The sequence below is a fragment of the Neodiprion pinetum genome, chromosome 6, assembly GCF_021155775.2.
Source record: "Neodiprion pinetum isolate iyNeoPine1 chromosome 6, iyNeoPine1.2, whole genome shotgun sequence".
NCBI classification, from domain to species: Eukaryota; Metazoa; Arthropoda; class Insecta; order Hymenoptera; family Diprionidae; genus Neodiprion; species Neodiprion pinetum.
Window position 1 is genome coordinate 15,298,375 of NC_060237.1, and position 11,984 is coordinate 15,310,358.

An 11,984-nucleotide genomic window follows, 5' to 3' on the forward strand; every position below is an offset into this window, starting at 1 on the left:
TTACGAAGAGTGCGCGCACGCTGAACGAGCTATACAAACTCGCCGGCACACGTGCTGTCAGCATTCCTCAAGCGAATCGGACTCTCTCTCTCTTACTCTTGAGGATCACGGTCGATAACGCGGTCAGTCTCTCCATCGGTCGGTATCCAGGGAGTCGGTCGGTAAGTCGCAAGAGCCATTATCATCGGAACGGGTTCAAACCTTTTCACCTTCGAGTCAGTGAGTGCCGCGAACGATCAAAACAAAACGTTGTTGTGACAGATGAATTTTGCGATCGGTTTCGAGTGAGTTTACTGTACCACGAGTTACCTTTCTCTCTCGTATTCGTTCAATCCATACTCGGCAAGGGATCGGACATTCCTCGAGCTTCGAATTTCGAATTTTTCGAAGAAACGCGGATTTCCACGCGTTTGAACGGACAATCCTCTCGCGAGTGCACTGACTATCGGTTTTTCGTACAATCGGAAGTGTAGAGTTCGGTCTCTCATTCCAATCCTTGGTTCGGTTTAATTTTGGTTGAAATTCGGTTCAATTTAATCGGAAAATGGCGGACGGTACGAAACCCAAGGCGGGCGGAGAGTCCTCGGGGGCGGACTGTGAGGACGATCCCGCAGCCCTTACTCCGGCCATAACACTGAGCGAATGCCCGACTGCCCATCCGGAGGGGACGGAAAAAACAGTCCCGCCGACTATGGACAAGGACAAACTCAGGGTTCCTTCGGTTAAGAAAACGGTAGAGCGCTTGGGCTCCCCTCCTCGGTCGGCTTTCCCGAAGGAAGATCCACGGTCGATATCGAGTATGTTGCAGTTTCGCGTCATCACGCAAAACGGACGGGTTCAAGCGATGGAACGTGTGCTCAACGACGCGAAAGCATATTCCGAGCAACCAATCGACTCGATTACTCTCAGCAACGTTGAGACGAGCCTCAGCCTTATCGAGGATCAGTGGAAATCCTTTCGTGTTACCCACGAAAAGATAACGGAGAACTGTACGCTGGAATTTCTCTCTTCGCCTTACGTCGTGTACGACACCTACGACTCGGCGTCGGACATCTGCTCAAATACGAAGAAACTCCTTTCGGAATTGAAGGCCAGGGTGAACCGGAACTCGGTACCTGATAACCTCACATCTCAAGGCTCCCTTCCTCGAATTCCTCTTCCAACCTTCTCCGGAAAATATTCGGAATGGAAATCATATTCTGATCTTTTCCTCAGTTTGGTTGGCAACCGCGAGGACATCAGCAAGGTAGAGAATCTTGTCCGTCTCAAGAGCGCGCTCAAGGATGAGGCTGCGAGTCTTCTGTCCAACGTATCGGTGGCTGAGGACAATTACGCTCCAGCCTGGCGGACATTGATCGAGCGGTATGAGAATCGCAGACTTCTGGCGAGTTCTCATCTAAATAAACTACTCGGGCTCACATCTCTGCCTCGGCAATCGGCTCAAGGACTCCTTGCGCTCGTATCGATGACCAAGGAAGTGCTCGATGCGCTCAAGGCGCTAGGACTCCCAGTTGAGCACTGGGATTGTATCGTCGTCCACGTACTCACGCGAATTCTCGACTCTAATACAAGAGAAGCGTGGAAAGTACGACTCGGATCAAGGCTCGAGGTTCCTTCACTTACGGAATTTCTCATAGATGAACTTGGAACTTGTTTTTGTTTAAAGGGTGTGGCCACGGTGAAGGAAGTAGAATCATCTGCATATCCAACAATTTTGTATTATATGAAAACGTAATTTATTTACAAAACTATTTACAGGTATATTTACTGTATGATTCAAAGAAACAAGAAAAAATTTCTTTATTCATTTTTTCAATGCAAAATGGCTAATAATCACTACTTGTTTTTTGTTTATCTTTTTCCCAGCCCTTACCCCTCAAATATATGTGCCATAGAATTAATTCAAGTAGAGATATGACTTGTTTACATATGACACACATCGAATTTTCGAGTAGTCGATAGTCTGCTTGAAATGAAAAATATTCACGTTTCTTGAAAACAAATGATAAAACAGTAAAATTATAAAAGAGCGATGCCAGAATGAATGCAAGCCTCAAACAATGTTATTCAATGATTCATGCCTAAATGCTAGACATAATCCGCAATATTGGGAAAAAAGTTGATAAGAATTCAGTTTTTGGGAAAAATTCGAAAGCACGTATTCTGTATTCTTGCATGCTCTTCACAGTGCTGTTGGATTCATTGAGCTCTGATGAACATCTTGTTTCTAATGTAAAAAATGAACTTTGTATATACAAGTAAACCCCTAAAATTGTAGAGTTCTTGAGAATATTCGAAGTGTGTTTTTCATCACTTTTGACAAGGTATTTATTACTGTCATTATTAGTTATCGAAATCCCCTCCTTGCATGAAAACAGAAAAATCATCTTGGGAGGTGGTCAACTTTGGAGGGGTGTTTCACCCCTTTCAAATGAGTTTGGGCCGATAAAAAAAACACGTATGTCATCGATTTTGACCCTCTATAACATACCAGAGTTTCATCAAAATCGGAGGGGGACACCTGAAAACGTTTTCTTGTTAGCTTCAACCACAATACGATATATATTATGAGAAATAATATAAACAAAATAATATGAATAATGTGAATCACATCAAATTACAATATGGTACGATGTAGCTTATTTGATCAACATCATAGACATAAAATATGAAAAACCATTGGTTAGTTAACTTTTTTCTGAAATATCTATCTTGATTATGAGAATTTATAAATGATTTCCGAAACATGACACCTTTCAAGCTTATTTAAAAAATAAACTCACACAGGTGTCACATTATAATCAATGTTTCACCTGAAGACGTAATTACATAGCAAATGACTATACTGCTATGTAAGTGTGATACGATATGTATTGGAGATATTATTTCTCAAGATCTTGATCGATTTATCCTTAACCAAAGTATGATATGTAATACGTATATTATAAGAGATAATAGGAGTCAAAAAATATGGATAAAGTGAATTACATAAAATTATAACAGGGTAATACCTTGCTTGGTCAACATTATAGAGTCAAATATCAAACACCAATCCTTAGTTAATGTTTTCTTGAAATATTTGTCTCAATTAAGGAATCTTTTTTGAGATTGTATATACTTCTTCCCTATCACAAAGTTAGCATCAACTTGAGATACTTTTTTCATATAGCTATAACAATAATATTGCATCATAGTATCAACTATAATTACGAATAATTATCTGACAAGTATCGTTTCTGCTTATCAAAGCTAATAAAAATTGAGAAATAATAAGGGGGACCGCATGGACCGATATCAGGACGGTGGTAACTTCAGATTCAGTAGCATCTTGTGATACACGATTCTTTCTCACAACCACTGGAATAATTAAAAAAATGAAAAAATCGAAGGAATTACCAAGTAGTGCAAACAAGGTATTTGCAATAAAATATCTTATTTGCTCACAAACTATTAGCTTATGAATGTAGGTCATATTTGAAAAGTTCAGTTTGTTATGTTGTCCTGACCAATTGCAAGTTGAAGCGAGATGATGTGAAAGAAATCTTGACATTACTATCCTAGTGGTATCGGCATAGTCCTTCCCACCAACATACTGTAGAGTGAAAACCTGAGAGCAAAAAATGTTTGTTTGAATAAAACATGTTGAAATCAATATAAAAATAACCTGTAACGCAGCAGAATAATTCTTATTGAAGTTTTTCCTCAAACGTATGGTATAGATGCTTGTTTGCAATGACACTTTGCTAAGGGTAAGCTGCGCATAATATACACACCGCGTTAGCTAGTTTTGCCTCATCCCCTAAGAGTTGGTTCATCGTATTTACATCTTCTATAGTCCTTGCTGCTTGCCACGAAGTGCCAGGAAGATAATTATTATAGCCTTCTTCATTACTGATCAGACCAAAAGATCTCACATCACAAGACAATTTTTTGATCGATTTCAATATCTTTTCTAACAGAGCTGCAGAAAGAAAAAATACAAATGCTTTATGGATATGATATAAAGATTACAATGTTTCTAATACTGAGGTATCATATCGACCTCCATTTTTGACACATCCAGTGCATTCTATCGTTGCTAGTATGGTCAATAGATCATCAAGACCTTCCAATCCCAAATCTCCACTTTGGTTGAATGCAGGTGTGAGAAAGAGTGTAAGTGCAAAGGCGAGAATTTAGCAGGATAGCAAAGGTGAGGGGGAAAGGAAATAGGACAAAGAAGGAGCGGGGAAGACCAGGACGTGCGAACGGGTGAAGGGAATAGGGAGGCAGGAGTAGAAAGAAAGGACAGGTGAAAAAAGGGGGAGAGTTTTGAGGTTGGTCAGAGAGAGCCGGCGGACAGCAACGGGAAGGATAACACAAAAATAGGCGGTGACAGCTAGGAAGTAGGACGGGGGATGGAGCAGAGACAGATAGGCGGCAGGTGGATAAGGTAGGGAGCGGTGGCGGAGAGAAAGAGTATGAGCAACGCGGGTGGCCAAAAAGAAGGGGCGAACAGAGTAGAGGAGGAGAAAAAGAAAGGTAGGCCGGATGCAGTAGCATCGTTAGGGAGGGATAGGAGTCATATCCTGGGATCGGCGACGACGATGCTAGATTTATGGAAGAGAAAGCGGGAGAAGGATGCAGATGAGATACAGGAAAGAGAAAGAGTATTTGGGAAAAGCAGGTAAGTTCACCGGTCGCCGGATGGCAAGACAGGTGAGGAAGGGAAGGCAGAGGGAGGAAGTATACAGGATATACTAAGGCTGATTAGGGAAGAGTTGAAGATAGGTCTAGAGGAGGTCAAAGGGCAGGTAAGGGGGATCAGGAAAAAAATGGAAAAGATAAAAGGGGAAATGACTAGAAGGGAAGAGCAGTGGGAAGTAGAGAGGGGGGAGATGAAGGAAACAATAAGGGACCTAAGTAAAAGATTAGAAGAGGTAAAAGAGCGGAGAGGAGGGGAGATGGAAAGGGTGAAGGGGAGGCTGGCAGAATTAGAAAAAAAGAGTGCAGAAGACGCGGGGAGAGGCAGGGACAAGGGAATGCGGAAGTGGCGCAGGTAACAATAGATAGCTTAAAACAGATAGAGTGGGCCATAGAGAGGAAAGAAAGGGAAAAAAAAGGGGAAATATAGTATTGAGAGGAGCGCGAATAGAGAAAAGAAGGGAAAAGGAAGGGTTGAAAAAGATTATGCAGGTGTTAAGGGTGGAAGTCGAGGTAAAGGATATGTGGGAGGTAAGCGCAAAAAAGGGGGGAGAAAAGAGGATATGGATAGCAAGGCTAGGGAATAGGGAGCAAAAGAGGTAGGTAATGGGAAGAAAAAGCCTTTTCAACGGGAGGGAGGGAAGAATGGAGGAGGTTCTCACCTGGGCAGAGAGGAGAATGAAATGTAAGTTGAGGGAGATAGCAACTATCGAGGAGGGAAGGGGAAACAGAGTAAGAGTGGGGTATGCAAAGATTTGGATAGAAGGGAAAATGTGGAACCGGGATGAGATAGGAGAGGTGCGCAGGGACGGTGCAGGGAGAGAGAGGGAAGGGGAAAAGTAGGGGAAGGCGGTAGGGAAAGGACAGCAAGCGAGAAAAGACAAGAGGGAGGTATAGAAGCACAGGCTGGGGTACGTAAGGAAAGGCAGTCGGGGAATGGGCAGTGAGGAGGGACAGAGGCAGGGGGGTGGGAAAGAAAGAGGAGAGAGAGGGGAGTAGGCGGGACCGAAAGGGAGGGGTGGAAAGTAGTTTTCTGGAATGTGGCGGGGCTTGCGAGAAAGGATAAAGATTTCGGGAGGGGTCTAAGGGAGTGGGATGTAATATTTTTAATGGAGACATGGATAGAAAAGAAGGGGTGGAAAAGAATTAGGAACAAGTTGCCAGCAGGGTATAAATGGGAAGTGCAGTATGCGGTGAGAAGAAATAGGAAGGGAAGAGCAATCGGCGGAACGCTGTCAGGGGTAGGAAAGGAGATAGTAAGTGGGGAGGAAGGGAGGGAAGAGGTAAAAGAGGGGATCATAATATGGAAAATAAGTGTAGGGGGGAAAAAATGGATAGTAATAGGAATATACGTAAATGGGGATCTGAAAGAAAAGATAGGGGAATTGAAGGAGCGGGCAGAAGAGGTAGAGCGAGGAACAAGAGTGCTAGTGAGGGGTGATTTTAATGCCAGGACAGGGCAGGGGGGGGGAGGATGTTGGGGGGAAGGCGAAGAGGAGAATAGGAGTAGGAAATCAAAGGACAGGAAAATGAACTCGGAAGGTAAGCAGCTGGTGCAATTTTTGGAAGAGACAGGATGGGCAATAATGAATGGGAACATAGAGGGTAATGAGAAGGGAGAATTTACGTATGTAGGAGGGGCGGGGGTGACGGTGATAGACTACGCTATAGGTGACAGCAAGGTAAGGGATAGGGTCAAAAGGATAGAGATTGGGGATCGGGTTGACTCGGACCATCACCCGGTAATAGTGTGGATGAGGGGGGCAGTGACTAGGACGAGAAAGAGAAAAAGAGTAGGGGGAGCTTGTAAAGGAGACTGGACAGAGGAGGGTAGGAGGAGGTTTAGAACAGAGGTCAAATGGTAGGGGGTGGGAGAAGCGGATGTAGGCAAAAAGATGGAGAAAAGAATAAGGGAGTTTAGACGAGCTTTAGATATAGGAGGGAGGGGGAATGGAGTGAAAAAGGGTTGGTTGGATGAGGAATGTAGGCGAAAAAAAGCAGAAGTTAGGCAGAGTTTAAGGAACTGGAGAAAGGGGGAGAGGGAAGGGAAAGCGTATAGAAAGGAAAGAAGGGAATAATAGGGAAAGGGATAATAGGCTATGCGAGGAGAGGAAAAAGAAAGAAAATGCGGGATTCAAAGAAGAATCAGCGGAAGCAAGGACAAAAAGCAGAGTATGGGAGATAGTTGACAGGGAAAGAAAGAAGTGGAAGAGGGTGAATGAGGTAATAGGCGATCAGGAGTGGAGGGAGTATTTCATGGGATTATTAGGCGGAGTGGAAAGCAAGGTAACAGAGGGCCGCGGGACGGCAAATAGGAAGGGGGACGGGGAAGGGGAGCTGCAGAGAAAAGACATTAAAAAGGTGATAGGAAAGCTGAAGGATGGAAAGGCACCAGGGGGGGATAGAATAGTTAGCGAGGTATGGAGGTATGGGAGGGAAGAGATGGAGTAGTGGATATGGAAAACATGTCACAGAGTTTAGGTGGGGGAGAGCTGGCCGGAGGATTGGAGAGAGGGATTGATAGCATCGGTAGTAAAGAAGGGGGAGGGGAAAAGGGCAGAAGAGTATAGGGGGGTGACGCTGATGCCAACTCTGTATAAGGTGTATGCGATGGCATTAGCGGAAAGGTTAGAAAGAGAGGTAGAGGAGCAGGGCATGATACCGCAAAATCAAACTCGCTTCACGAAAGGAATGTGTACAATTGACAACGTTTATGTGCTTAACTATTTAATCCATACACAGGTGGGAAGGAATAAGGGAGAGATGGTGGCGTTCTTTGCGGACTTAAAAGCGGCGTTCTATTCGGTGGACAGGAAGGTGCTGTGGGAGACTATGGAAAGGTGAGGGGTGAGGGAAGGGCTAAGGGTAAGGATAGAGGAAATTGACAAGGAAACAAAGAGTCAGGTGAGGAGCGAGGGAAAGGTAGGAGAGGCGTTCTGGACGGCGAGGGGGGTTAGGCAGGGATGTCCGCTCAGTCCGCATGTATTCAACCTGCTGCTGGCGGATTAAGAAGAGGAAATGGGGAGAGGGAGAAGGGTTAGGGGGTCGAGTTGGCCGGCGGCAGGATATGTACGTCTGCGTATGCTGATGACATAGTGCTACTAGCGGAACGTAAAGAGGAGATAGAGGTAATGATTAGGAAGTTAGAAAGGTATATGGACAGGAAAAGGCTGACGGTAAATGTGGGGAAATCAAGGATTATGAGATTTAGGAAAGGAGGTGGCAGAAGGAAAAAAATGGATTGGAGATGGAAAGGGAAAAAGATAGAGGAGGTTAAAGAGTTCAGCTATCTAGGGTATAGAGTAAAGTGCAATGGGGGACAGAAAGCACACGTTAAGGAGAGAGTACGGAAGGCAGGGGTAGTAATGAGGTAGGTATGGGGAATAGGAAAAAGAAGGTTTGGGTGGGATTGGGAAAAAAGGATTTGGTTATTTGACAGGCTAGTATGGACGGTAATAGAGTATGCATCGGAGATATGGGGGTGGAGGGAGTGGAGGGCGGTCGAGGCGGTACAGGACAGATTTTTGAGATGCACATTAGGAGTGGATGGGCGAACACCGGGATATTCAGTAAGGGAGGAACTACAGAGGGAGAAGCTAAGGATTAGGGCAGGGAGAAGGGCATGAAATTTTGAAAGAAAGCTGGAAAGAGGGGAGGGTAGCGAGCTAGCTAGGAAATGCTGGGAAGATATAAGGGAAAAGGTAGAAGTTTGGAGGCAGGGATCGAGATGGGAAAGAGAAAGGGAAAGTTTCTTTGCGGAAAGGAGAGCAGAGAGTAGAGAGGTAGTCGCGAAAAGGGAGAGGGGAGAGGTGGATCTTAGGGAAATAGAGGAGCGAGAGAGGGAAGAACAGAGAAAAGAGAGGCGGGAGAAAATAAGGGAATCGAGGTACAACAGATGGTGCAGGCTAGTGAAAGGAGAAGGGATACCAGGGTATCTGGGAAAGGGATGGGGGGAAAGCAGGTGGACAAGGGTAGCAAGATTCAGATTAGGAAGCGAGATGAAGGAGGCAAGGTAGTGGGAAGAAGAGGAAAAGAGAAGGTGTCGGGTGTGCGGGGGGGAGGAGGAAACATGGAAGCACGTATGGGAAAGGTGCTTGGGCTGGAATAGAAGGGGGGAAAGCTGGCAGGAGGGGGTGAGGGAGATCTTAGGTGAGGAGGGGGTGGGAGAAGTCTGGATGAGAGAACTGGAAAGGATCAGGGATGTACAAGAGAATAAAAGAATGAGAGATGAATGGGAAATGGAAGTCGATTAGGATAAGGACGAATAGGGAATAGAATAAGGTAAAATAGGACAAATTTAAGTAAAGATAAAGATGAAGAATAAGAAAAGGATAAGAGGGAAAGTAAGGGAATGGCACGGCAACGGCACAGGGCATAGGCAATTAGAAAATAAGGAAGGATAAGGTTGGAAGTAAGAATAGGATAAGAATAGGTTAAGAAAACATGTGAAAATATGGTAACGGGAGAGGAAAATGGAAGTCTTTGTAACCCCAAGGGAAACAATAAATATTACATACATACACTTTGGTTGAATGAATTTTTCGAAGCTGATGAGGGCAGATTGAATAGCATGTTGCTCTGTATAGTTGGTTTTGAAACAGACAAGGGCTTTGGAGGTATAGGATTTTGTGGAGTCGACTTTGGCATGGCCGAGGTAGTAGCAGGCAAAGCATGTTTCTGTAGACGTGGTTTTGGAATAGATGAAGATTTATCAGGCGCTGCACTGTTCTGTGACTTCGATGTTTGTGGTAGAATAGCCTTAATCTTTGATTGTCGATAGAGATTTTTCAAAACTGGCGGGAGACTTGGTACTGAATTCAACTTTGGGGTTATAGGTATACCGTAATAGCCCTCATTGTCAGAATACTCAAGATCATGGGTATTGACACGGTTAGAAGCATGCACCGGGTGACGCCTTCTTGATCTATCCTGTGAGAAATCTGGTTCACTGTTTAAAGATAAGCTGGTACAGTCCTGTAGTTCATTATATTTTTCGGCAGCAGTTTTATAATCATCTGCATGAAAAATATCATGTGTAAAGAATAGTATGTTTGATAAAATCTCAGAGGAAACAACATTAATCCTAGTAAAAATGAAAGCTTCGAGTACATACCAAATTTTATTTTATATTTATATTATATTATATTTTATTTAAATAAAAAAACACACTAAAAAGTAATCTTTATTACCTGTGGAATATTTAATGTTGATGGAGCATCTCAAGCACTGTTCAATTCTCAGATTGACATGTTTTTGGACAGCCTTCCAAGATCCGTTTTGAAGTAAGAGAGCCATAAGCATTCCACAACGCCGCTTTCATCAACAATCCACTTGTAAGACACGATCGATAGAGTTGTTGTCTCAGTGTCGCAGTCTTTTTTATCAGGAAACTCTACGATAACAAATGATTTCCTAGAATTAGAAATATAAGTACATTTCGTTGGTGAAAACAAAACTTTGAAGACCACGTAACATTGGGAACCTTGCGACTTACTTAGTATGGACGAAATAGTTCAAGAATCTGTATATTTCACATTTTTGGGTTGGGTTCATTATTTTTTCTTTCGAATCGCATTTGTTATAATTGTTCGATTAACATGATTCTTGCTATATTAGTGTTGACGGATCTATTTCAAAGGAAGTGTAATAATGGAGAACATACGTAATGATCTCCAAAGGGTGCACATACTGTTTTGCAAGATATATCATCTATCGAAAAATAAGCACTAGTAGCGTTGATTTTAACCTTAATTAGTGAAAGAAATAAGCTGTCTTCAGGATATTTAAGAAATTGTTCTAAGATGTTGAGCTTGAAACCATGAATTATAGTTCTGACAAAATCCTCGATTATATTCGGTATTGAACAAAGATCCCCATTTTTGAGAAAGACATAATTATTTCCTGTTTGAGAAGTCAATTCGCAATTCCTTAAAGATATTGAAAACTTGCCATTTGAATTTTGTACTCTACGAGATTCACTAGGCTTGTCTATTTCTCTGTTGCCTGATTTTTCAATTATTCGGTGCACAACTTGTTGCAAGCATTGATTTGATTTCCGGAGCATACGTTTCAGCGAACCTAAATAGTTTTCAAAGAGGAAACAGATTATCGTTTCGAGACTCCCAAAAGCCCTTGCATCGTTAGCATAGTGAATTAATGATGAACATTGTGTACACAAAATTGTTCGCCATGTATATGCAGAGCATGTTTCACAAATAATCTCAATAACTCATTGGCGTAGGAATTGTAGAGCTAGTTCAAATTTGGATTTAGTAGAATTTTCATTGCGAAAATGAGCAACAAGAAATTGCAATACACATCCTTAGGTAGCATGTCAAGTAAAAAAACAGGTCCTAGATATAACATAAACTGTTTGTATTCCGTAGCTTTCCAGTGTTCTAAGTCTCTCAAAGATCTTGGTTTTCGGTTGAATTCTTTCAGCCACCACTTTTCAAAAACCTCTATTTTCTCATCGATACATCTAATCTCCTCTGGACTCAAACGATATCGACGATCGCCACGATCTCTCCACGAAAGTAAAAGTTTTTTCGTAACGCCGAAGCAAGTACCATGTGCATAATCGGAAGGAAATACCGACACTAGACCTATAACCGGGTTAATCAATGGGCAATCACCAGCTTTGTGTTGGATTTCATCAAGTTGTCTGGCAAAGGAATCATCTGTTCTGAGGGCAGCATCCAAGTCACAAAATGTCATTCTTTTATTTTTGTATTCTCCCTTAACATGGCATCTATCGCATTCATAATAGCCATTGTGACCTTCTATATTTTTCACATAAGCTCTGGCAGGAGTGTCACAGCAAAACGACCTGCAGACTACTTCAATTTTTTTTATTTTTAAATGAAATCGCATTTTGCAACAGATCGGCTAGCTCAGTAACAAACTTAGCAAGATATTCTGTTAGTGGAGGCTTTTTTGGACCAGAATATATTGCCACCGGAAAAGGGGGATCCAATATGTGAATGTTTACTTTGCATAAGATTGGCCAGAAAGATTCACGTGTACTTATGGAGTGGCAAGCCATCGATATTGAAGTCGAGCTCATATATCATATCAGTATCCCTATCTTTACTAGTTATGTTTATCAATTTATTTTCGAGACCAAAATAATAAGAAAAGCCATCTCCCATCGGTTCTAGTTCAATATTTCGGGGAGTGCTTAGCAGTGTACGAGCATCTTTCGGTAAACGTGAGATCTCTGGATTAGTCTGCAGCCAGCTTAACAATTCAGAAAGTGCCGAGTGGCAAATATTGTTACGTAGAGCCCAGTCAGTTGAGAA

The 11,984-nt window shown here is 42.7% G+C and overlaps 2 protein-coding genes across 2 annotated transcripts; both read left to right on the plus strand.

The window, feature by feature from the left end:
- The first annotated feature begins 544 nt into the window (after positions 1 to 544).
- On the plus strand, positions 545 to 1,735 carry LOC138191182 (uncharacterized). Its single transcript, XM_069137378.1, has one exon. The coding sequence runs from the start codon at positions 545 to 547 to the stop codon at positions 1,733 to 1,735; it is 1,191 nt and encodes a 396-aa protein (XP_068993479.1).
- Positions 1,736 to 4,460: 2,725 nt separating this feature from the next.
- Positions 4,461 to 5,042, plus strand: LOC138191183 (uncharacterized). Its single transcript, XM_069137379.1, has 2 exons — positions 4,461 to 4,666; positions 4,754 to 5,042. Exons 1-2 carry the CDS (start codon positions 4,461 to 4,463, stop codon positions 5,040 to 5,042), a joined length of 495 nt encoding a protein of 164 aa, XP_068993480.1.
- Positions 5,043 to 11,984: the final 6,942 nt, after the last annotated feature.